Raw genomic sequence first — 27,092 nt, 5'->3', positions numbered from 1 at the left:
AAGCGACAGCTCCCGGCGACGGCAGTGTGAGCGTTTCAGATGTAATCAGACACATGTACTAGGATAATTCTGGAAGATCCCTTATCTGCTTATTGTTTTAGTAGTGTTTTAGTGAGATTTTAAAGATTGTAAAGACATACCTCGAGGTCGGATGGCTGCGTTGAACACACTGTGCCAAGCTCACAGCTGCTGCAGAACGACGAATAATCCACGGATGTCTTCGGTAAGATATATATCACAATTTCCCCATCCAAAAACATGCTGGTTGACGTAGAGAAAACAAGTTCGCTTGACCGCTCTGCTTTCACAACAAACAAAGAAACGCCGGCTAAAGACAGCTGGAATCCACCGCTTTCCACCAACAGCATTCTTCTTTGACGTCTCCATTATTAAATGAACAAATTGCAAAAGATTCAGCAACACAGATGTCCAAAATACTGTGTAATTATGCGGTTAAAGCAGACGACTTTTAGCTGTGTGTGTGCGCAGCGCTAATATTTCCTCACAGTCCGTGACGTCACGCGTACGCGTCATCATTCCGCGACGTTTTCAACAAGAAACTCCCGGGAAATTTAAAATTGCAATTTAGTAAACTAAAAAGGCCGTATTGGCATTTGTTGCAATGTTAATATTTCATGTACTGCTTGCCTGTGTATCGGCTGGGGACATCTCTGCGCTGCTGATCCGCCTCCGCTTGGGATGGTTTCCTGCTGGCTCCGCTATGAACGGGACTCTCGCTGCTGTGTTGGATCCGCTTTGGACTGGACTCTCGCGATTGTGTTGGATCCATTATGGATTGAACTTTCACAGTATCATGTTAGACCCGCTCGACATCCATTGCTTTCCTCCTCTCCAAGGTTCTCATAGTCATCATTGTCACCGATGTCCCACTGGGTGTGAATTTTTCCTTGCCCTTATGTGGGCCTACCGAGGATGTCGTAGTGGTTTGTGCAGCCCTTTGAGACACTAGTGATTTAGGGCTATATAAGTAAACATTGATTGATTGATTGATTGATCATTGATATATAAACTATCAGACTGCGTGGTCGCTACTAGTGGGTTTCAGTAGGCCTTTAAAAGTCAAAAACCTGATTAAAGTATTATTTCTGTGTTTTAAAAAGCTGGTTTCAACCACAACCATGCAATAATTAGTTTTATGGTGCATGTCAACACACAAAGTGTGTGTGTATGGGACGACATTGTTGGATTCAAGGCGGCATAGGGGGCCTATCAGGAGTCTTGTGCACGGAGGCCCAGAATTTGGTGTTATGCACTCGCCCATAGGTCTACTTAGACACATCCTCGTTCATCCGTGCGGACTGGACACTGGCCGAGAGTTGGTGGGCGTCCACCCGAACCAACATTTTATCAGGACCGCACCCGCCCGCCAACCGCCCGCTGAAATACATCAGAGCTTGACTGCCTTTACCACTCACAGATCTATTTAAACCTGTTTCACAGAGTAATGATGACATTTGGAGCCGCTAACGTTCCCGCGACTATCCAGTAGCGTTCATCCTGATGACAAGAATATGGGCGTGCTGTGAAGCCATTGCCTTAGACACCTTCAACAACATGTACAAATCGATTGTTGGTCCGGCAACATGTTGTGTTTAGCTTCCGCAATTACACGTATGAGATTGAAAAGCATACTGGGTGATACAGAATACACTGATGGTTGTGATATAAACAACTTTAACACTTACTAATATGCGCCACGCTGTGAAGCCACACCCAACAAGATTGACAAACACATTTCGGGAAAACATTCTCACAGTAACACAACATAAACGCAACACATCAAATACCCATAATCCTTTGTATCCGTGACAATTCCTGAACATGGGGTGTATAAAATAGTCAGGAAGTGTCATGAATACAAAGGATTATGGGTATTTGTTGTGTTGCGTTTATGTTGTGTTACTGTGAATTAGTGAATTATATTTATATAGCGCTTTTCTCTAGTGACTCAAAGCGCTTTACATAGTGAAACCCAATATCCAAGTTACATTTAAACCAGTGTGGGTGGCACTGGGAGCAGGTGGGTAAAGTGTCTTGCCCAAGGACACAACGGCAGTGACTAGGAGGGCGGAAGCGGGAATCGAACCTGCAACCCTCAAGTTGCTGGCACGGCCACTCTACCAACCGAGCTATACCGCCCCACTGTGAGGATGTTCTTCCGAAATGTGTTTGTCGTTCTTAATTGGTGTGGCTTCACAGCGTGGCGCATATTACTAAGAGTGTTAAAATTGTTTATATCACAACCATTAGTGTACTCTGTGTCACCCAGTATGCCTTGCAGTCGTGTGCGTGTCGCCGCGGAAGCCACACACAACATGATGCTGGACTGACGAGCAGATCGTACATGTTGTAGAAGGCGACAAAGCCAATGGCTTCATAGCACGCCCTGATACTTATTATCTGGGTGACTGCCGGCTGTCCTTCTAGAGAATAATAGCGTCTCTTATTGTCTTCTTGGGTTTAAGACACAGGTCTTAAATGGCACTTTGAATACCGATCACAGAACCATGTTTATCAAATATTTCCGGATGATTCAACCGCCACCCGCCCGAATCTAATTAAAATCAATTTTTTTGTCATGTCAACCGACCGACTCGCGGTTTATCCGCGGATGAGACCGCAAACCGCGCATCTCTAGTGTATATGGTTTTTTGTTGTTTTACTTTCGTGGCTGTGTATAAGTGGCCGGTTGCATCAGCTCTGCTCTATTAAGGTCCTTTGTGTTCTTTGATGTTTCCCTCTTACACACATCTTTATGTGTGCTATGGCTATGAGGTTTTTTCCTCCTTGGCCTCAGTCCGGACCCCCTCTCCAGGGCCCCAGGCTTAGACTGATTTTTTTTTTTTCTCATCCCCCGTCCCCAGCTTTTAACCTGTTTTTCACCTTTTTGTCTGCTCTTGAATGAGATTGTGCTGAAAATCCTTAAATTCCCTTCTGGGATTTTTAAAGTATTTCTGATTCTGATATATAAAAAGACCCTTGCCAATCCAGTCCAAGCTGAACTGATGGCGAAAACTACAACCCCTCTTTTTCCCCTCTTTTGTCAGAATCCAGAAGTAGATCTTACTGACCTCTAGTGTGGTGAGGACTATCTTGTCCACAGAGGAGAAATATGCGTCCCACAACATCTGGGTCCTTTGTCTGAGAGCCAAGACTCGCTCATTTCTGACGGCTCTTACTGTCGATGGCACCTAAAGACAAAAGAAAGGAGCAACAATCATTTGATGAATGGGTAGGAATCTTAAACAATACTCTTATTTGTGATCACCTAAACTTGGAGTCAAACCAAGGCTGTATATTTTATTTGAGGCCGCATTTCGCTCTTAGACCTAATATTACTTGAGTCTGGTTTTAAATGTAGCTTGTTCAAATGTGCACTGACTGGTTGTTGATATTTTAAACAGTGCTTTTAAATGGACTTGAATGAACATTTCTTTTTTACACTTCAATGTGACAGCAGTTCGTTCTAATCATAGGCCAATATCAAAGTTGTGTGCTATCAAAATACCTGGAATCTCTTGTCTGTGATCAGTTGAAAGAGTTCCTCTATACAATTACATTCATCCATTTCCTACCGCTTATTCCCTTTGGGGTCGCGTCGGGCGCTACAATCGGGCGGAAGGCATGCTAATCGATGCTAACATGCTATTTAGGCTAGCTATATGTACATATTGCAACGTTATGCCTCATTTGTAGCTATATTTGCATCCAGCCTTTCCCTCCACCCACATTTAATGCCAAACAAACACATACCAATCGACAGATTCAAGTTGCACCGGTGTCAAAAGATGCGAAAGTCCCTCGTTTGTTCTGCACATTTTACTGACGATAGCGATGCTACGACAGAGATGGCACAGAGATGTGTGGATATCCTGCGACACTCAAAGCAGATCCATTTCCAATGATAAAGTCAACAAAATCACAAAGGTGAGTTTTGTTGATGTTATTGAGTTATGTGCTAATCAGACATATTTGGTCACGGGATGACTGCCAGGTAATCGATGCTAACATGCTATTTAGGCTAGCCGTATGTACATTTGTAGCTATAGTTGCATCCAGCCTTTCCCTCCACCCACATTTAATGCCAAACAAACACATACCAATCGACGGATTCAAGTTGCACCAGTGTCAAAAGATGCGAAAGTCCCTCGTTTGTTCTGCACATTTTACCGACGATAGCGATGCCACGACAGAGATGGCACAGAGATGTGTGGATATCTTGCGAAACTCAAAGCAGACGCATTTCTATCTGGGTCCCGTCCAGTGTCGGGACCCAGGTTGGACCGCTTGCCTGTGTATCGGCTTGGGACATCCCTGCGCTGCTGATTTGCCACCGCTTGGGATGGTTTCCTGCTGGCTCCGCTGTGAACGGGACTCTTGCTGCTGTGTTGGATCCGCTTTGGACTGGACTCTCGCGGCTGTGCTGGATCCATTATGGATTGAACTTTAACAGTATCATGTTAGACCCGCTCGACATCCATTGCTTTCCTCCTCTCCAAGGTTCTCATAGTCATCATTGTCACCGACGTCCCACTGGGTGTGAGTTTTCCTTGCCCTTATGTGGGCCTACCGAGGATGTCGTAGTGGTTTGTGTTGTGGTTTGTGCAGCCCTTTGAGACACTCGTGATTTAGGGCTATATAAGTAAACAACGATTGATTGATTGATTTCCAACAATAAAGTCAACGAAATCACAAAGGTGAGTTTTGTTGATGTTATTGACTTATGTGCTAATCAGACATATTTGGTCACGGCATGACTGCCAGCTAATCAATGCTAACATGCTATTTAGGCTAGCTGTATGTACATTTGTAGCTATATTTGCATCCAGCCTTTCCCTCCACCCACATTTAATGCCAAACAAACACATACCAATCGACAGATTCAAGTTGCACCAGTATCAAAAGATGCGAAAGTCCCTCGTTTGTTCTGCACATTTTACTGACGATAGCGATGCTACGACAGAGATGGCACAGAGATGTGTGGATATCCTGCGACACTCAAAGCAGATGCATTTCCAATGATAAAGTCAACAAAATCACAAAGGTGAGTTTTGTTGATGTTATTGAGTTATGTGCTAATCAGACATATTTGGTCACGGCATGACTGCCTGCTAATTGATGCTAACATGCTATTTAGGCTATCCGTATGTACATTTGTAGCTATATTTGCATCCAGCCTTTCCCTCCACCCAAATTTAATGCCAAACAAACACATACCAATCGACGGATTCAAGTTGCACCAGTATCAAAAGATGCGAAAGTCCCTCGTTTTGTTCTGCACATTTTGCCGACGATAGCGATGCTACGACAGAGATGGCACAGAGATGTGTGGATATCCTGCGACAATCAAAGCAGATCCATTTCCAATGATAAAGTCAACAAAATCACAAAGGTGAGTTTTGTTGATGTTATATACGTATGTGCTAATCAGACATATTTGGTCACCCCATGACTGCCAGCTAATCGATGCTAACATGCTATTTAGGCTAGCTGCATGTGCATTTGTATCTATATTTGCATCCAGCCTTTCCTTCCACTCACATTTAATGCCAAACAAACACATACCAATCGACGGATTCAAGTTGCACCAGTGTCAAAAGATGCGAAAGTCCCTCGTTTGTTCTGCACATTTTACTGACGATAGCGATGCCACGACAGAGATGGCACAGAGATGTGTGGATATCCTGCGACACTCAAAGCAGATCCATTTCCAATGATAAAGTCAACAAAATCACAAAGGTGAGTTTTGTTGATGTTATTGAGTTATGTGCTAATCAGACATATTTGGTCGCGGCATGACTGCCAGCTAATTGATGCTAACATGCTATTTAGGCTAGCCGTGTGTACATTTGTAGCTATATTTGCATCCAGCCTTTCCCTCCACCCACATTTAATGCCAAACAAACACATACCAATCGATGGATTCAAGTTGCACCAATGTCAAAAGATGCGAAAGTCCCTCGTTTGTTCTGCACATTTTACTGACGATAGCGATGCTACGACAGAGATGGCACAGAGATGTGTGGATATCTTGCGACACACAAAGCAGATGCATTTCTATCTGGGTCCCGTCCAGAGTCGGGACCCATGATAGACCGCTTGCCTGTGTATTGGCTTGGGACATCTCTGCGCTGCTGATCCGCCTCCGCTTGGGATGGTTTCCTGCTGGCTCCGCTGTGAACGGGACTCTTGCTGCTGTGTTGGATCCGCTTTGGACTGGACTCTCGCGGCTGTGCTGGATCCATTATGGATTGGACTTTCACAGTATCATGTTAGACCCGCTCGACATCCATTGCTTTCCTCCTCTCCAAGGTTCTCATAGTCATCATTGTCACCGACGTCCCACTGGGTGTGAGTTTTCCTTGCCCTTATGTGGGCCTACCGAGGATGTCGTAGTGGTTTGTGCAGCCCTTTGAGACACTAGTGATTTAGGGCTATATAAGTAAACATTGCTTGATTGATTGATTTCCAACAATAAAGTCAACAAAATCACAAAGGTGAGTTTTGTTGATGTTATTGACTTATGTGCTAATCAGACATATTTGGTCACGGCATGACGGCCAGCTAATCGATGCTAACATGCTATTCAGGCTAGCCGTATGTACATTTGTAGCTATATTTGCATCCAGCCTTTCCCTCCACCCATATTTAATGCCAAACAAACACATACCAATCGACGGATTCAATTTGCACCAGTGTCAAAAGATGCAAAAGTCCCTCGTTTGTTCTGCACATTTTACTGACGATAGCGATGCTACGACAGAGATGGCACAGAGATGTGTGGATATCCTGCGACACTCAAAGCAGATCCATTTCCAATGATAAAGTCAACAAAATCACAAAGGTGAGTTTTGTTGATGTTATTGAGTTATGTGCTAATCAGACATATTTGGTCACGGCATGACTGCCAGCTAATCGATGCTAACATGCTATTTAGGCTAGCTGTATGTACATTTGTAGCTATATTTGCATCAAGCCTTTCCCTCCACCCACATTTAATGCCAAACAAACACATACCAATCGACGGATTTAAGTTGCTCCAGTGGTCAAAAGATGCAATCGTTGGTTAGAAGGCGATCAATAGCTATTTGTTTTCGCTATCTGCCTCCACACTCCAACCAACCCGTTTCAATACATGCGTAATCAAGCCGCTGAAATCCGAGTCTGAATCCGAGCTAATGTCGCTATATCTTGCTGTTCTATCCGCCATGTTTGTTTGTATTGGCATCACTATGTGACGTCACAGGAAAATGGACGAGCGGATTTACAGATAGCAAAAATCCGGCACTTTAAAGCCTTTTTCTCGGGATATTCCATGATGGGTAAAATTTTGAAAAAATAAGCCACTGGGAACTGATTTTTATTGGTTTTAACCCTTCCGAAATTGTGATAATGTTCCCCTTGAACTCTTTTCTAAAAATGAGAAAAAGGACAAACTAAATCGTAAGTTCTCCTTTATCTCTCGCACTCTTCCTCGCTTTGCATTTTCCGGCGTTTTCCTTTCAGCGCACCTCACTTAGCCTCTTACTAACGAGTGTCCTGCTCCCTAACCTGGGGTCACAGTGAACATGTCCCTTCCTTTGTGCGTTGCAGAAGGATGCGGCCGCACCACTGATGAGGTCAGGGCCGTTCAGCGTAATGGGGCCCCGATTAAACACGTCTCCCCCTCATCAGCACAGGCAGGTTTGTGTGTTTGTGTGTATATATCTCCAGCTCCGTTTCCTTCTCCACAACGTGGAAGCGGTCCAATCCAGAGGAGACGACATTTGCGCGATAAAGCTGCATGTTGAGATGATGCCAGCTGTGTTTGTTCTTTGTGTGTGTGTGTGTGACATGAGGTAGGGGCCGTGCAAGCCGGTGCTTTTGAGCCCAAGCTGGATTAAGACCCCTGCAGTTAATCACGGCGGCCCGACAAGCAGCTACAACATTTGATAAAGGTAAGGCTGGCTTTAAGCACTGCTTGCTGGCAGAGGTGGGTAGAGCAGCTAGAAATGGTACTCAAGTAAGAGTACTGTTACTTTAGAGATTTATTACTCAAGTAAAAGTAAGGAGTAGTCACCCAAATATTTACTTGAGTAAAAGTAAAAAGTATGTTGTGAAAAAACGACTCAAGTACTGAGTAACTGATGAGTAACCTGTTTGTTTAATGATGACGGCAACAAGTAATGCACAAAAACATAAAAATAGCAATGTGCAAATTCAGAGCCAGGAATATCTCTTAAGCAACTAAAACAATATTATATATTAAATAATAATACATTAAAATAAAAAGAAATTAAGGCAAATTGAGCACCATAGGCTCAGTAGGCTTTCATTGATTTGATTGATTGATTAAAACTTTTATTAGTAGATTGCACAGTACAGTACATATTCCGTACAATCGACCACTAAATGGTAACACCCCAATAAGTTTTTCAACGTTAATCAATTACTTAATAAATGACCAAGTCGAGGTGATCCACCTCATATATACATATACATATACATACACACATATCATATATATATACATACATACCTTAATATATACAGTATATAATTTATATCTATTTATTTTGCCGTTTTTGTTGACATGTTAAAGGTGTTTTAATGAATATACAAGCATGTTTAACATATAGATTCCTATCTTTCATGAAGACAAGAATATAAGTTGGTGTATTACCTGATTCTGATGACTTGCATTGATTGGAATCAGACAGTATAGTGCTGATAATGTCCCGGTTTTCAAATGAAGGAGAAAAAAAAGTTCCTCCTTCCTGTCTAATACAACATGAAAGTCGTTGGTTTTTGGCATCTTATTTGTCCAGCTTCCATATTCGTTTTCATACACTTTACAAGAAATACATTGGCGGCAAACTCCGTAGTTTGCTAGCTTGTTTGCGCTGGCTTTCGGAGACTCTTATTTTGTTAGCGCAGGCGCGATGGAGCGGCGCTTTTATTGTGAAGACAGGAACTGTGCGATCCTTTTGACGGGAAGTACGGTTGAAATAAAAAGTGTCTTTTTTCCTTTCCACTTTTGATTGATTGATTGAAACTTTTATTAGTAGATTGCACAGTACAGTACGTATTCCGTACAGTTGACCACTAAATGGTAACACCCCGATAAGTTTTTCAACTTGTATAAATCGGGTCATGTGACCGCCTGGCTCTGTTTGATTGGTCCAACGTCACCAGTGACTGCACTTGATTGGTGAAACGCGGGCATGCGTAGTTCCTACTTTGAATGCGTGTCTAACAAAATCAAAACAAAAAAAGCGTGCATTAACAGATCGATTAAAAAAAAGTAGCGAGTAGCGAGTAGCGAGTAGCGAGCTGATTGTAGATAAATGGAGCGGAGTAAAAGTAGCGTTTCTTCTCTATAAATATACTCAAGTAAAAGTAAAAGTATGTTGCATAAAAACTACTCTCAGAAGTACAATTTATCCCAAAAGTTACTCAAGTAGATGTAACGGAGTAAATGTAGCGCGTTACTACCCACCTCTGCTCGCTGGTGATTACATAGAATCCACCTTAGAGACTTTATGCTGATGCAAGTCATTATAACATGTACATAAACAACAAAACATGCATGGATGGGCGATATGGCTAAAAAATATATATCCTTCTGCAATAATGATGTACGAACCCCGTTTCCATATGAGTTGGGAAACTGTTTTAGATGTAAATATAAACAAAATGCAATGATTTGCGAATCATTTTCAGCCCATATTCAGTTGAATATGCTACAAAGACTACATATTTGATGTTCAAACTGATAAACATTTTTTTTTTTTTGCGGATAATCATTAACTTTAGAGTTGGAGGCCAGCAACACGTGAAAAAGGAGTTGGGAAAGGTGGCATTAAATACTGATAAAGTTGAGGAGTGCTCATCAAACGCTTATATGGAACATCCCACAGGTGTGCAGGCTAATTGGGAACAGGTGGGTGCCGTGATTGGGTATAAAAACAGCTTCCCGAAAAATGCTTTCACAAGAAAGGATGGGGCGAGGTACACCCCTTTGTCCACAACTGCGTGAGCAAATAGTCTAACAGTTTAAGAACAACGTTTCTCAAAGTGCAATTGCAAGAAATTTAGGGATTTCAACATTTACGGTCCATAATATCATCAAAAGGTTCAGAGAATCTGGAGAAACCAACATTGAATGCCCAAGGCTTTCGATCCCTCAGATGGCACTGTATCAAAAACCGACATCAATCTCTAAAGGATATCACCACATGGGCTCAGGAACACTTCAGAAAACCACTGTCACTAAATACAGTTCGTTGCTACATCTGTAAGTGCAAGTTAAAGCTCTACTATGCAAAGCAAAAGCAATTTATCAACAACATCCAGAAACGCCGCTGGCTTCTCTGTGCCCGAGATCATCTAAGACAGTGGTTCTCAAATGGGGGTACGCGTACCCCTGGGGGTACTTGAAGGTATGCCAAGGGGTACGTGAGATTTTTTTTTAAATATTCTAAAAATAGCAACAATTCAAAAATCCTTTATAAATATATTTATTGAATAATATTTCAACAAAATATGAATGTAAGTTCATAAACTGTGAAAAGAAATTCAGTGTTGACAGCTCAATTCATTGTGGACATGTTCCATAAATATTGATGTTAAAGATTTATTTTTTGTGAAGAAATGTTTAGAATGAAGTTGATGAATCCAGAAGGATCTCTATTACAATCCCCAAAGAGGGCACTTTAAGTTGATGATTACTTCTATGTGTAGAAATCTTTATTTATAATTGAATCACTTGTTTCTTTTTCAACAAGTTTTTAGTTGTTTTTTTATCTTTTTTTCCAAATAGTTCAAGAAAGACCACTACAAATGAGCAATATTTTGCACTGTTTGCACATCAGAAACTGATGACATAGTGCTGTATTTTACTTCTTTATCTCTTTTTTTCAACCTAAAGTGTTTTGCTCTGATTAGGGGGTACTTGAATTTAAAAAATTTACACAGGGGGTACATGACTGAAAAAAGGTTGAGAACCACTGATCTAAGATGGACTGATGCAAAGTGGAAAAGTTTTTCTGTGGTCCGACGAGTCCACATTTCAAATTGTTTTTGGAAATATTCGACATCGTGTCATCCGGACCAAAGGGGAAGCGAACCATCCAGACTGTTATCGACGCAAAGTTCAAAAGCCAGCATCTGTGATGGTATGGCATGGGTAACTTACACACCTGTGCCATTAATGTTGAAAGGTACATACATGTTTTGGAACAACATATGCTTTCATCTAAGCGCCGTCTTTTTCATGGACGCCCCTGCTTATTTCAGCAAGACAATGCCAAGCCACATTCAGCACGTGTTACAACAGCGTGGCTTTGTAAAAAAAAGAGTGCGGGTACTTTCCTGGCCCGCCTGAAGTCCAAACCTGTTTCCCATCGAAAATGTGTGGAGAATTATGAAGCGTAAAATACGACAGCGGAGACCCTGGACTGTTAAACGACTGAAGCTCTACATAAAACAAGAATGGGAAAGAATTCCACTTTCAAAGCTTCAACGATTAGTTTCCTCAGTTCCCAAACGTTTATTTAGGGTTGTTAAAAGAAAAAGTGATGTAACACAGTGGTGAACATGCCCTTTCCCAACTACTTTGGCACGTGTCGCAGCCATGAAATTCTAAGTTAATGATTATTTGCAAAAAAAAATAAAGTTTATGAGTTTGAACATCAAATATCTTGTCTTTGTAGTGCATTCAATTGAATATGGGTTGAAAATGATTTGTATTCTGTTTATATTTACATCTAACACAATTTCCCAACTCACATGGAAACGGGGTTTGTATTATTTTGCATATAAATAATAATACAGCTGTTTAAAATATGGCTGCTGACCTATGTAGTTAAAAAAAGTATATAGGTTACCTATATAAAGTTAAAAAGTTTAAGTACCCATGATTGTCACACATTGTGTGGCGAAATTATTCTCCGTATTTGGCCCATCACCCTTGGGACGGCGTGGCGCAGTGGTAGAGTGGCCGTGTGCAACCCGAGGGTCCCTGGTTCAATTCCCACCTAGTACCAACCTCGTCACGTCCGTTGTGTCCTGAGCAAGACACTTCACCCTTGCTCCTGATGGGTGCTGGTTGGCGCCTTGCATGGCAGCTCCCTCCATCAGTGTGTGAATGTGTGTGTGAATGGGTAAATGTGGAAGTAGTGTCAAAGCGCTTTGAGTACCTTAAAGGTAGAAAAGCGCTATACAAGTACAACCCATTTATTATCATTTATCACCGCCTGGGAGGTAAGGGGAGCAGTGAGCAGCAGCAGTGGCCGCGCCCTGCAATCATTTTTGGTGATTTAACCCCCAATTCCAACCCTTGATGCTGAGTGCCAAGCAGGGAGGTAATGGCTCCCATTTTTATAGTTGCGTTGTTTTCCAAAAAAACATTATTTGTTCTACAGAACCCAAAACCAGTGAAGTTGACACGTTCTGTAAATGATGAACAAAAAACAGAATACAATGATTAGCAAATCCTTTTCACCCTATTTTTAAACGAATAGACTGCAAAGAAAAGATACTTAATGTTCAAAGTGGTAAACATGGTTATTTTTTTTGCAAATATTAGCCCATTTGGAATTTGATGGCTGCAATAATGTTTCAAAAAAGCTGGCACAAGTGGCAAAAAAGACTGAGAAAGCTGAGGAATGCTCGTCAGACACTTATTTGGAACATCCCACAGGCGGACAGGCTAATTGGCATGAGGGGGGGGACTTGTCCAGGGTGTACGCCGCCTTCCGCCCGAATGCAACTGAGATAGGCTAAAGCGGTAGAAAATGGATGTATCTATTATTTATTTATGTAATTAATTTGTATTTACTTAGCATTCATTTACTTATCAACTGTTGTGTTCCAGACTGAGTACAAATGATTGTGTGAGAGATTATTATAAAACAAAAGTGGTCGGATTAAAATAAGCTCTGCTTCTTCCTACTCCTTTTCGGACATGTTGTAATGAGAAACTGGAAACATGACGAATCGTATTGGAATTGTTTGCACGTTTGAAATGAACTTAAACCGTAACCATAACCACAAACTCTTCTCTTGCCGCTCATACTTCATGTAAAAACTATAATTATTCTCTGTAAAAGTTTATTTTTGGGTGTCTAGTACAGATTACAGTAATTATACTTACCTTATTTCCTATAATATTTTTTTTCTTCTTGTTTTCGTACACCCTTTGAAACAGATGCTTGGGGATCAAATACAAAACCCAAAACCGGTGGAGTTGGCACGTTGTGTAATTTGTAAATAAAAACAGAATACAATAATTATATTATATTCAATTGAATAGTGTCAGAGTTCTTTGTTGTCGAACCCCAAGATGCAGAGATGGAGGCAGGCATTGAATATGAAGACATTATTTAATATAAATAATAGAACAAACAAAAATCACGCACGTGGGCGGAATAACAAACTAAGGGAGCTAGCACTGGAAGCTAGAAAAACAAAAAGGAACTTTAGCATGGAAGCTAAACTGGAAATAACTAATGGCTAACAAGAACAGCTTACCGCTACGACGACCAGGACAAAATGTAGCACGACAGGTAATAGCTGAAAAGAATCACAGACACGAGAAGAGCAACATATGGCGACGACAAGTCCGAATGACAATACAATGATCCAGCAACTGACACAGGACAAAGCAGGTACAAATAGGAGCGGGCTGATTGGCAGCAGGTGTGGCTAGGTGCCAATCAGCTGCAGCTGAGGAGGAACACAGCACTCAGGGAACAAGACAGGAAGCTGACAAAATAAGAGCACTAAAGACAGGAGATACTAAACACAGAGGAAACAGACGAATGCAGAGGAAAAAAACTAAAAACAGACAAAATGTCAGGGGAAAGCCTGACAAATGGACTGCAAAGACAAGAATTTAATGTTCCCACTGAGAAACTTTATTTGCAAATAATCATTAACTTAGAATTTAAGTTGGCACAGAGACATTTTTACCACTGTGTCACATGGCCTTTCCTTTTAACAACATTCAGTAAACATTTGGGAACTGAGGAGACACATTTTTGAAGCTTTTCAGGTGGAATTCTTTCCCATTCTTGCTTGATGTACAGCTTAAGTTGTTGTGGTATTTTCCACTTTATAATGCACCACACATTATCAATGGGAGACAGGTCTGGACTACAGGGAGGCCAGTATAGTACCTGCACTCTTTCACTACAAAGTTTTAACTCGTAGCTTGGCATTGTTTTGCTGAAATAAGCAGGGGCGTCCATAATAAAGTTGCTTGAATGCCAACATATGTTGCTCCGAAAAACCTGCATGTACCTTTCAGCATTAATGGTGCCTTCACAGGTGTGTAAGTTACCCATGCCTTGGGTACTAATACACCCCCATACCATCCCAGATGCTGACTTTTCAACTTTGCGCCTAGGACAGTCCGGATAGTTCTTTTCCTCTTTGGTCCGGAGGACATGACGTCCACAGTTTCCAAAAACAATGTTGAATGTGGACTCGTCAGACCACAGAACACTTCCCCACTTTGCATGATGAGATGAGTTTGGGCCCAGTTTGGTAAATTGGCTTTTCGCTTTGCATAGTTGAGTTTTAACTTGCACTTACAGATGTAGCGACACATTTTGGTTACTGACAGTGGTTTTATGAAGTGTTCCTGAGCCCATGCGGTGATATCCTTTACACACTGATGTCACTATGTGATGCAGTACCATCCCTCAGGTGGTATTCAATGTTATGTGCAGTGATTTCTCCAGATTCTTTGAACTTTTTGATGATATTACGGACCGTAGACGTTGTGAAATGTTGTTCTTAAAGTATTGGACAATTTGCTCACTAATTTGTTCACAAAGTGGTGATCCTTGCCCGTCTGTTTGTTAATTACTGAGCATTTCATGGTAGCTGCTTTTATACCCAAATCATGGCACCCAACTGTTCCCAATTAGCCCGTACACCTGTGGGATGTTACGAACAAGTGTTTGATGAGCATTCCTCAACGTTCTCAGTCTTTTTTGCCACTTGTGCCAGCTTTGTTGAAAGCTGTTGTAGGCTTTAAATTCCAAATGAGCTAATATTTGCAAAAAATAACAAATGTTACCAGTTCGAACGTTAAGTATCTTGTCTTTGCGGTCTATTCAATTGATTATAAGTTAAAAAGGATTTGCAAATCTTTGTATTCTGTTTTTATTTACCATTTACACAACTTCACTGGTTTTTGATTTTGTACTTTATTCACTCAATCAAATATGATTAATTTTTATATTGTAATTTAACATTTTCTATTATGTCAAAAAGGGACGAATACATGTTGGTAAACTAATCCAATCACAAAAGTAGTATTTATGTTCCCATTAGTATGGAAAAAACTTTAATTATTAATTATTTCTATGCCTGATCCGCTTGGGACCGAACACAATCGGTGCGATTATATCCGTCCGGGTGCATCATACCTGCAACAGCAATCGCTCGTCCCCTTCAATGACGGCCTGGTTCCACTGGATGACGTCGGAAAAGGGAAGCTCCCAGCCGTTGCTCAGAAGCACGGGTACGCACGCCGCCTAAACACACAAGAACAACAGAATAATAATTAAAGGAAAAACTAATCGGTGAAAGCCAAGTAACGGAATTCTTGATTATAAGGGTTAAAATGTACCAAAATAGTTCCAGCTAGTACACCTTTAAGATATTACCAAGTAACTAAGCCCCAAACTAGACATCAATCAATTGTTCAAAGTTTACTTATATAGCCCTTAATCACAAATGTCTCAAAGGGCTGCACAAGCCACGACATTGAGAACAAGTTAGCTCCAAAATGGTGCTGGGTAACGAAATGCAGGATTATTATTGTTAAAACGTATACGTTTGGCTAAAATTATAGCATGCTAACATGGAACCAGTTAGCATATGACCAAGATGGTACCAAGTAACAAAATGCATGATAAACAGGGCACAAAATTTTAGCATATGACCAATATGGTTCCAAGTAACAAAATGCATGATTAATAGGGTGAAAAAATTAAAAAAATGCTAAAATACTAGCACAAAATTTTAGCGTACGACCAAGATGGTACCAAATAACAAAATGCATGATTAATAAGGTGAAAACATTTAAAAAATGCTAAAATACTAGCACAAAAATTTAAGCATATGACCAAGATGGTACCAAGTAACAAAATGCATGATTAATATGGTGAAAATGTTTTTTAAAAATGCTAAAATACTAGCACAAAATTTTAGCTTATGACCAAGATGGTAACAAATAACAAAATGCATGATTAATAAGGTGAAAACATTTAAAAAATGCTAAAATACTAGCACAAAATTTTAAGCATATGACCAAGATGGTACCAAGTAACAAAATGCATGATTAATATGGTGAAAATGTTTTTAAAAAATGCTAAAATACTAGCACAAAATTTTAGCTTATGACCAAGATGGTAACAAATAACAAAATGCATCATTAATAGGGTGAAAACATAAAAAAAAATGTTAAAATACTAACACAACATTTTAGCATACGACCAAGATGGTGCCATGTAACAAAATGCATGATTAATAGGGTGAAAACATAAAAAAAATGCTAAAAAAAATAATTATAGGAAAAACAAATCAGTGAAAGCCAAGTAACGGAATTCTTGATTATAAGGGTTAAAATGTACCAAAATAGCTCCAGCTAGTACACCTTTAAGATATTACCAAGTAACTAAGCCCCAAACTAGACATCAATCAATTGTTCAAAGTTTACTTATATAGCCCTTAATCACAAATGTCTCAAAGGGCTGCACAAGCCACGACATTGAGAACAAGTTAGCTCCAAAATGGTGCCGGGTAACAAAATGCAGGATTATTATTGTTAAAACGTATAAGTTTGGCTAAAATTATAGCATGCTAACATGGAACCAGTTAGCATATGACCAAGATGGTACCAAGTAACAAAATGCATGATAAATAGGGTGAAAACATACAAAACTAGCTGAAATACTAACATACAATTTTAGCTTATGACAAAGACGGTACCATGTAACAAAATGCATGATTAATAGGGTAAAAACATAAAAAAAATGCTAAAATATTAGCACAAATTTTAACATATGACCAAGTTGGTACCATGTAACAAAATGCATGATTAATAGGGTGAAAACATACAAATTTAGTTAAAATGCTAACATCAAATATTAGCATGCAAACATGGAACCAGTTAGCATACTTTCAAGATGGTGCTAAGTAACAAAATGCATGATTAATAGAGTGAAAACTTACACAGTTAGCTAAAATACTATCATAAATTCTAGCATGCAAACATGGACCAAGTTAGCATACCTCCCAAATGGTGCCAAGTAACACAATGCACGGTTATTAGGGTTAAAACGTGTAAGTTTAGCAAAAATTTTAGCATGCTGATGTTAGCATGCTAACAGGGAACCAGTTAGCATATGGCCAAAATGGTACCAAGTTACAAAATGCATGATTAATAGGCTGAAAATGTACAAAATTAGCTAAAATACTAGTATAACATTTTAACATATGACCAAGATGGTACTAAATAACAAAATGCATGATTAATAGGGTGAAAACATACAAATTTAGTTAAAATGCTAACATCAAATATTAGCATGCAAACATGGAACCAGTTAGCATATTTTCAAGATGGTGCTAAGTAACAAAATGCATGATTAATAGAGTGAAAACTTACACAGTTATCAAAAATACATTCAGAAAATTCTAGCATGCAAACATGGACCCAGTTGGCATTCCTCCCAAATGGTACCAAGTAACACAATGCATGGTTATAAGGGTTAAAACGTGTAAGTTTAGCTAATGCTGATGTTAGCATGCTAACAGGGAACCAGTTAGCATATGGCCAAAATGGTACCAAGTTACAAAATGCATGATTAATAGGCTGAAAACGTACAAAATTAGCTAAAATACTAGTATGAAATTTTAACTTAAGACCAAGATGGTACCATGTAACAAAATGCATGATTAATAGGGTGAAAACATAAAAAAAATGCTAGCATAAAATTTTAGCATGCAAACATGAAACCAGTTAGCATACTTTCGAGATGGTGCGAAGTAACAAAATGCATGATTAATAGAGTGAAAACTTACACAGTTAACTAAAATACTATCATAAATTCTAGCATGCAAACATGGACCGAGTTAGCATACCTCCCAAATGGTGCCAAATAACACAATGCACGATGATTAGGGTTAAAATGTGTAAGTTTAGCTAATGCTAACAGGGAACCAGTTAGCATATGTCCAAGATGGTACCAAGTAACAAAATGCATGATTAATAGGGTGAAAACGTACAAAACTAGCTAGAATACTAGCATAAAATTTTAGCTTATAACCAAGATGGTACCATGTAAAAAAATGCATGATTAATAGGGTGAACACATAAAAAATTTGCTAAAATGCTAGCATCAAATTTTAGCATGCAAACATGGAACCAGTTAGCATACTTTCAAGATGGTGCTAAGTAACAAAATGCATGATTAATAGAGTGAAAACTTACACAATTATCAAAAATACATTCAGAAAATTCTAGCATGCAAACATGGACCCAGTTGGCATACCTCCCAAATGGTGCCAAGTAACACAATGCACGGTTATAAGGGTTAAAACGTGTAAGTTTAGCTAACGCTGATGTTAGCATGCTAACAGGGAACCAGTTAGCATATGGCCAAAATGGTACCAAGTTACAAAATGCATGATTAATAAGCTGGAAACGTACAAAATTAGCTAAAATACTAGTATAAAATTTTAGCTTATGACCAAGATGGTACCAAGTAACAAAATGCATCATTAATAGGGTGAAAATATTTTAAAAAATGCTAAAATACTAGCACAAAATTTTAGCATATGACCAAGATGGTACCAAGTAACAAAATGCATGATTAATAGGGTGAAAACATTAGAAAAATGATAAAATGCTAGCACAAAATTTTAGCATATGACCAAGATGCTACCAAGTCACAAAATGCATCATTAATAGGGTGAAAACATAAAAAAAAATGTTAAAATACTAGCACAAAATTTTAGCATATGTTCAAGATGGTGCCAAGTAACACAATGCATAATTAATAGGGTGAAAACATAAAAAAAAAATGCTAAAGTACTAGCACAAAATTTTAGCATATGACCAAGATGGTGCCAAGTAACAAAATGCATGATTAATAAGGTGAAAACATTTAAAAAATGCTAAAATACTAGCACAACATTTTAGCATACGACCAAGATGGTACCAAGTAACAAAATGCATGATTAATAAGGTGAAAACATTTTAAAAAATGCTAAAATACTAGCACAAAATTTTAGCATACGACCAAGATGGTACCAAGTAACAAAATGCATGATTAATAAGGTGAAAACATTTTAAAAAATGCTAAAATACTAGCACAAAATTTTAGCTTATGACCAAGATGGTAACAAATAACAAAATGCATGATTAATAGGGTGAAAACATAAAAAAAAAATGTTAAAATACTTGCACAACATTTTAGCATATGACCAAGATGGTGCCATGTAACAAAATGCATGATTAATAGGGTGAAAACATAAAAAAAAGTTAAAATACTAGCATAACATTTTAGCATATGACCAAGATGGTACCAAGTAACAACATCCATGATTAATAAGGTAAAAACATTAAAAAAATGATAACATACTAGCACAAAATTTTTGCATATGAGCAAGATGGTACCAAGTAACAAAATGCATGATTAATAGGGTAAAAAAAAAAAATAAAAAAAAAAAAGCTGAAATCTAGCACAAAATTTTAGCATATGACCAAGATGGTACCAAATAACAAAATGCATGATTAATAGGGTGAAAACATAAAAAAAAAGCTAAAATACTAGCACAAAATTTTAGCATACGACCAAGATGGTACCAAGTAACAAAATGCATGATTAATAAGGTGAAAACATTTAAAAAATGCTAAAATACTAGCACAAAATTTTAGCATATGACCAAGACGGTACCAAGTAACAAAATGCATGATTAATAGGGTGTAAACATTAAAACATGCTAAAATACTAGCACAAAATTTTAGCTCATGACCAAGATGGTAACAAATAACAAAATGCATGATTAATAGGGTGAAAACATAAAAAAAAATGTTAAAATACTAGCACAACATTTTAACATACGACCAAGATGGTGCCATGTAACAAAATGCATGATTAATAGGGTGAAAACATAAAACAAATGCTAAAATACTAGCACAACATTTTAGCATATGACCAAGATGGTACCGAGTAACAAAATGCATGATTAATAGGGTGAAAACATAAAAAAAATGCTAAAATACTAGCACAAAATTTTAGCATACGACCAAGATGGTACCAAATAACAAAATGCATGATTAATAGGGTGTAAACATTAAAACATGCTAAAATACTTGCACAAAATTTTAGCATATGACCAAGATGGTACCAAATAACAAAATGTATGATTAATAGGGTGAAAACATTAAAAAAAAAGCTAAAATACTAGCACAACATTTTAGCATATGACCAAGATGGTACCAAGTAACAAAATGCATGATTAATAGGGTGAAAACATAAAAAAAAAGCTAAAATACTAGCACAAAATTTTAGCATACGACCAAGATGGTACCAAGTAACAAAATGCATGATTAATAAGGTGAAAACATTTAAAAAATGCTAAAATACTAGCACAAAATTTTAGCATATGACCAAGACGGTACCAAGTAACAAAATGCATGATTAATAGGGTGTAAACATTAAAACATGCTAAAATACTAGCACAAAATTTTAGCTCATGACCAAGATGGTAACAAATAACAAAATGCATGATTAATAGGGTGAAAACATAAAAAAAAATGTTAAAATACTAGCACAACATTTTAACATACGACCAAGATGGTGCCATGTAACAAAATGCATGATTAATAGGGTGAAAACATAAAACAAATGCTAAAATACTAGCACAACATTTTAGCATATGACCAAGATGGTACCGAGTAACAAAATGCATGATTAATAGGGTGAAAACATAAAAAAAATGCTAAAATACTAGCACAAAATTTTAGCATACGACCAAGATGGTACCAAATAACAAAATGCATGATTAATAGGGTGTAAACATTAAAACATGCTAAAATACTTGCACAAAATTTTAGCATATGACCAAGATGGTACCAAATAACAAAATGTATGATTAATAGGGTGAAAACATTAAAAAAAAAGCTAAAATACTAGCACAACATTTTAGCATATGACCAAGATGGTACCAAGTAACAAAATGCATGATTAATAGGGTGAAAACATAAAAAAAAATGCTAAAATACTAGCACAAAATTTTAACATACGACCAAGATGGTACCAAGTAACAAAATGCATGATTAATAGGGTGAAAAAATTAAAAAAATGCTAAAATACTAGCACAAAATTTTAGCATACGACCAAGATGGTACCAAATAACAAAATGCATGATTAATAAGGTGAAAACATTTTAAAAAATGCTAAAATACTAGCACAAAATTTTAAGCATATGACCAAGATGGTACCAAGTAACAAAATGCATGATAAATATGGTGAAAATGTTTTTTAAAAATGCTAAAATACTAGCACAAAATTTTAGCTTATGACCAAGATGGTAACAAATAACAAAATGCATGATTAATAAGGTGAAACCATTTAAAAAATGCTAAAATACTAGCACAAAATTTTAAGCATATGACCAAGATGGTACCAAGTAACAAAATGCATGATTAATATGGTGAAAATGTTTTTTAAAAATGCTAAAATACTAGCACAAAATTTTAGCTTATGACCAAGATGGTAACAAATAACAAAATGCATCATTAATAGGGTGAAAACATTAAAAAAAAAAAGTTAAAATACTAGCACAACATTTTAGCATACGACCAAGATGGTGCCATGTAACAAAATGCATGATTAATAGGGTGAAAACATAAAAAAAATGCTAAAAAAAATAATTATAGGAAAAACAAATCAGTGAAAGCCAAGTAACGGAATTCTTGATTATAAGGGTTAAAATGTACCAAAATAGCTCCAGCTAGTACACCTTTAAGATATTACCAAGTAACTAAGCCCCAAACTAGACATCAATCAATTGTTCAAAGTTTACTTATATAGCCCTTAATCACAAATGTCTCAAAGGGCTGCACAAGCCGCGACATTGAGAACAAGTTAGCTCCAAAATGGTGCCAGGCAACGAAATGCAGGATTATTATTGTTAAAACGTATACGTTTGGCTAAAATTTTAGCATGCTAACATGGAACCAGTTAGCATATGACCAAGATGGTACCAAGTAACAAAATGCATGATAAATAGGGTGAAAACATACAAAATTTGTTAAAATGCTAACATAAAATTTTAGCATGCAAACATGGAACCAGTTAGCATACTTTCAAGATGGTGCTAAGTAGCTAAATTACATGATTAATAGAGTGAAAATTTATACTGGCATAAAATTTTAGCTTATGACCAAGTTGGTGCCATGTAACAAAATGCATGATTAATAGGGTGAAAACATACAAAATTTGCTAAAAACTAGCATCAAATTTTAGCATGCAAGTATGGAATAAGTTAACAAAGCCATTTGAAATATCCTTTACACCATTTTTTTTTTAGCAGTTCCATGACTTGAACCATCTGTCAGAGTGAGTTCCTGTTACAGGATGTACAGTAAGCCGTCTTCCTTAGGCGGGTAGAACCATAGAAGTTCCAGCAAGGAACCAAGGAAGGAAGGAAGGAAGGAAGGGAGCAGCAAGTAATCTTGTGAGCTGCTGCTCTCCTGCCTGCCGCTGTGCAGCTGGAAAAGCGCACGTAGAGGCGGTAGGACACGGGCGGTCTCTGTGTATCCTCACAAAGTACAGCCCGTGCTGTGCCTTTTTAGCGAGGGTTCAGGTCATGTCGCCTCTCTACGTTCATGCACGGGGTGTCACGTAGCGGGGCTTATGGCTGTGGAGACAGGCGGTTTGATAGGAAGCCCCTGATCCAGATGGACCGGCACCTGGCTTACACGCTCTATGCAATTGCTTTGGGCCACAACCACATGATTATAGCTGATTGTTGTAGTTGTCAATTTTTCTACCCCTGGAGATGAAAACTTTTGCACAAAGCAAAGTCCGTAAAGACATGGATGACAGAGTCTGCTGTGGATGAACTTGACTGGCCTGCACAGAGTCCTGACCTGATCTCGAAAGAACATTTTTGGGGATGAATTAAAACGGGAGACTGAGAGCCAGTCCTTTGGGGCGGTATAGCTCGGTTGGTAGAGCGGCCGTGCCAGCAACTTGAGGGTTGCAGGTTCGATTCCCGCTTGTGCCATCCTAGTCACTGCCGTTGTGTCCTTGGGCAAGACACTTTACCCACCTGCTCCCAGTGCCACCCACACTGGTTTAAATGTAAAAATTGGATATTGGGTTTCACTATGTAAAGCGCTTTGAGTCATTAGAGAAAAAGCGCTATATAAATATAATTCACTTCACTTCGTGACCACACCATTGCGCTTTATTCGATGCCGGGTCAACATATGTCATCTGTGATCGTTTCAGTTCCGCTATGTAAAGCGCTTTGAGTCATTAGAGAAAAAGCGCTATATAAATATAATTCACTTCACTTCGTGACCACACCATTGCGCTTTACTCGATGCCGGGTCAACATATGTCATCTGTGATCGTTTCAGTTCCGCTATGTAAAGCGCTTTGAGTCATTAGAGAAAAAGCGCTATATAAATATAATTCACTTCACTTCGTGGCCACACCATTGCGCTTTATTCGATGCCGGGTCAACATATGTCATCTGTGATCGTTTCAGTTCCGCTATGTAAAGCGCTTTGAGTCATTAGAGAAAAAGCGCTATATAAATATAATTCACTTCACTTCGTGACCACACCATTGCGCTTTATTCGATGCCGGGTCAACATATGTCATCTGTGATCATTTCAGTTCCGCTATGTAAAGCGCTTTGAGTCATTAGAGAAAAATCGCTATATAAATATAATTCACTTCACTTCGTGACCACACCATTGCGCTTTATTCGATTCCGGGTCAACATATGTCATCTGTGATCGTTTCAGTTCCGCTATGTAAAGCGCTTTGAGTCATTAGAGAAAAAGCGCTATATAAATATAATTCACTTCACTTCGTGACCACACCATTGCGCTTTATTCGATGCCGGGTCAACATATGTCACCTGTGATCGTTTCAGTTCCGCTATGTAAAGCGCTTTGAGTCATTAGAGAAAAAGCGCTATATAAATATAATTCACTTCACTTCGTGACCACACCATTGCGCTTTATTCGATGCCGGGTCAACATATGTCATCTGTGATCGTTTCAGTTCCGCTATGTAAAGCGCTTTGAGTCATTAGAGAAAAAGCGCTATATAAATATAATTCACTTCACTTCGTGACCACACCATTGCGCTTTACTCGATGCCGGGTCAACATATGTCATCTGTGATCGTTTCAGTTCCGCTATGTAAAGCGCTTTGAGTCATTAGAGAAAAATCGCTATATAAATATAATTCACTTCACTTCGTGACCACACCATTGCGCTTTATTCGATGCCGGGTCAACATATGTCATCTGTGATCGTTTCAGTTCCGCTATGTAAAGCGCTTTGAGTCATTAGAGAAAAAGCGCTATATAAATATAATTCACTTCACTTCGTGACCACACCATTGCGCTTTATTCGATGCCGGGTCAACATATGTCATCTGTGATCGTTTCAGTTCCGCTATGTAAAGCGCTTTGAGTCATTAGAGAAAAAGCGCTATATAAATATAATTCACTTCACTTCGTGACCACACCATTGCGCTTTACTCGATGCCGGGTCAACATATGTCATCTGTGATCGTTTCAGTTCCGCTATGTAAAGCGCTTTGAGTCATTAGAGAAAAAGCGCTATATAAATATAATTCACTTCACTTCGTGACCACACCATTGCACTTTATTCGATGCCGGGTCAACATATGTCATCTGTGATCGTTTCAGTTCCGCTATGTAAAGCGCTTTGAGTCATTAGAGAAAAATCGCTATATAAATATAATTCACTTCACTTCGTGACCACACCATTGCGCTTTATTCGATGCCGGGTCAACATATGTCATCTGTGATCGTTTCAGTTCCGCTATGTAAAGCGCTTTGACTCATTAGAGAAAAAGCGCTATATAAACATAATTCACTTCACTTCGTGACCACACCATTGCGCTTTATTCGATGCCGGGTCAACATATGTCATCTGTGATCGTTTCAGTTCCGCTATGTAAAGCGCTTTGAGTCATTAGAGAAAAAGCGCTATATAAATATAATTCACTTCACTTCGTGACCACACCATTGCGCTTTATTCGATGCCGGGTCAACATATGTCATCTGTGATCGTTTCAGTTCCGCTATGTAAAGCGCTTTGAGTCATTAGAGAAAAATCGCTATATAAATATAATTCACTTCACTTCGTGACCACACCATTGCGCTTTACTCGATGCCGGGTCAACATATGTCATCTGTGATCGTTTCAGTTCCGTTCTACAGCATCGCGGTCAATTCCATTCAAAAGAACCATTGAAGATATTTGCTGATTTAGCGTCAGCTTGAACGCCGTCGTGGTGACAGATTTACACCCGTATTTCTAAAACCACCGCGCTATTTAGGTTTAAATTGTGAAGTGAAGTGAATTATATTTATATAGCGCTTTTCTCTAGTGACTCAAAGCGCTTTACATAGTGAGACCCAATATCTAAGTTACATTTAAACCAGTGTGGGTGGCACTGGGAGCAGGTGGGTAAAGTGCCTTGCCCAAGGACACAACGGCAGTGACTAGGATGGCGGAAGCGGGAATCGAACCTGCAACCCTCAAGTTGCTGGCATGGCCACTCTACCAACCGAGCTATGCCGCCCCAAATTGTAGCCAAACCTACCATGAATTGATTAACGCGGACCCCGACTTAAACAAGTTGAAAAACTTATTTAGTGGTCAATTGTACAGAATATGTACTGAACTGTGCAATCTACTAATAAAAGTTGCAATCAATCAATCAAAAACCTTTTCCCCAAAACAAAAAATTTTTTTCAATAATTTTTTGCCCATTTATTGAGTTTTGATGACTTTTTCAATGTAGTAGTTTTGAATTGGTTTCACTGTAGTATGAAACACTTTTCTTTCCCTTATGGACCTAAGAACTAATTTTTTTGTACCTTTTCATATAAACTTTGGAAATGATCAGGAATATAAACACATGGCTTTATAAGTTTGAACTGATTTGTTGTTGACAATGTAGTATTTTTGTTTATTGTTGTTCAGCCAGTCATACGTGATTATTTATGGTACTGTAAATACAAAACCCAAAACCAGTGAAGTTGTGTAATTCGTAAATAACAACAATACAATGATTTTTCAATACTTTTCAACTTATATTCAATTGAACAGACCGCAAAGACAAGATATTTAATTTTCTAACTGAGTAATGTATATATTTTTTTGCAAATAATCAACTTAAAATGTAACAATTTGCCAAAAAATTGGCACAAGGGCATTTTTACCAGTATGTTACACGGCCTTTCCTTTTAACAACACTCAGTAAACGTTTGGGAACTGAGAAGACCAGTTTTTGAAGCTTTTCAGGTGGAATTATTTCCCATTCTTGCTTGAAGTACAGCTCCGTTGTGGTATTTAGGCTTCATAGTGCGCCACACATTTTCAATGGGAGACAGGTCTGGACTACAGGCAGGCCAGTCTAGTACCCGCACTCTTTTACTATGAAGTGGCTTGGCATTGTCTTGCTGAAATAAGCAGGGGCGTCCATGATAACATTGCTTAGATGTTGCTCCAAAACCTGTATGTACCTTTCAGCATTAATGGTGCCTTCACAGATGTGTAAGTTACCCATGCCTTGGGCACCAATACACCCCCATACCATCACAGAAGCTGGCTTTTCAACTTTGCGCCTATAACAATACGGATGTTTTTTCTCCTCTTTGTTCCAGTTTCCAAAAATAATTTTAAATGTGGACTTGTCAGACCACAGAACACTTTTCCACTTTGCATCAGTCCATCTTAAGATGAGCTCGGGCCCAGCGAAGCCGGCGGTGTTTCCGGGTGTTGT

The 27,092-nt window shown here is 38.6% G+C and overlaps 1 protein-coding gene across 1 annotated transcript in view; it reads right to left on the bottom strand.

Annotated features, from left to right (window-relative positions):
• Positions 1-27,092, bottom strand: part of ext1c (exostoses (multiple) 1c) — a 296,260-nt gene that overhangs the window by 20,029 nt on the left and 249,139 nt on the right. The window contains exons 4-5 of the mRNA XM_061881695.1: positions 15,441-15,548; positions 3,093-3,212 (exon numbers count right to left, since the gene is read on the bottom strand). Of these exons, the coding sequence (XP_061737679.1) occupies positions 3,093-3,212; positions 15,441-15,548 (228 nt within the window). The remainder of the gene's footprint in view (positions 1-3,092; positions 3,213-15,440; positions 15,549-27,092) is intronic.

Source organism: Nerophis ophidion, linkage group LG21, assembly GCF_033978795.1.
Source record: "Nerophis ophidion isolate RoL-2023_Sa linkage group LG21, RoL_Noph_v1.0, whole genome shotgun sequence".
NCBI lineage: Eukaryota > Metazoa > Chordata > Actinopteri > Syngnathiformes > Syngnathidae > Nerophis > Nerophis ophidion.
The sequence above is the reverse complement of the archived record's forward strand: the minus strand, read 5'-3'. Positions and strand labels throughout refer to the sequence as shown.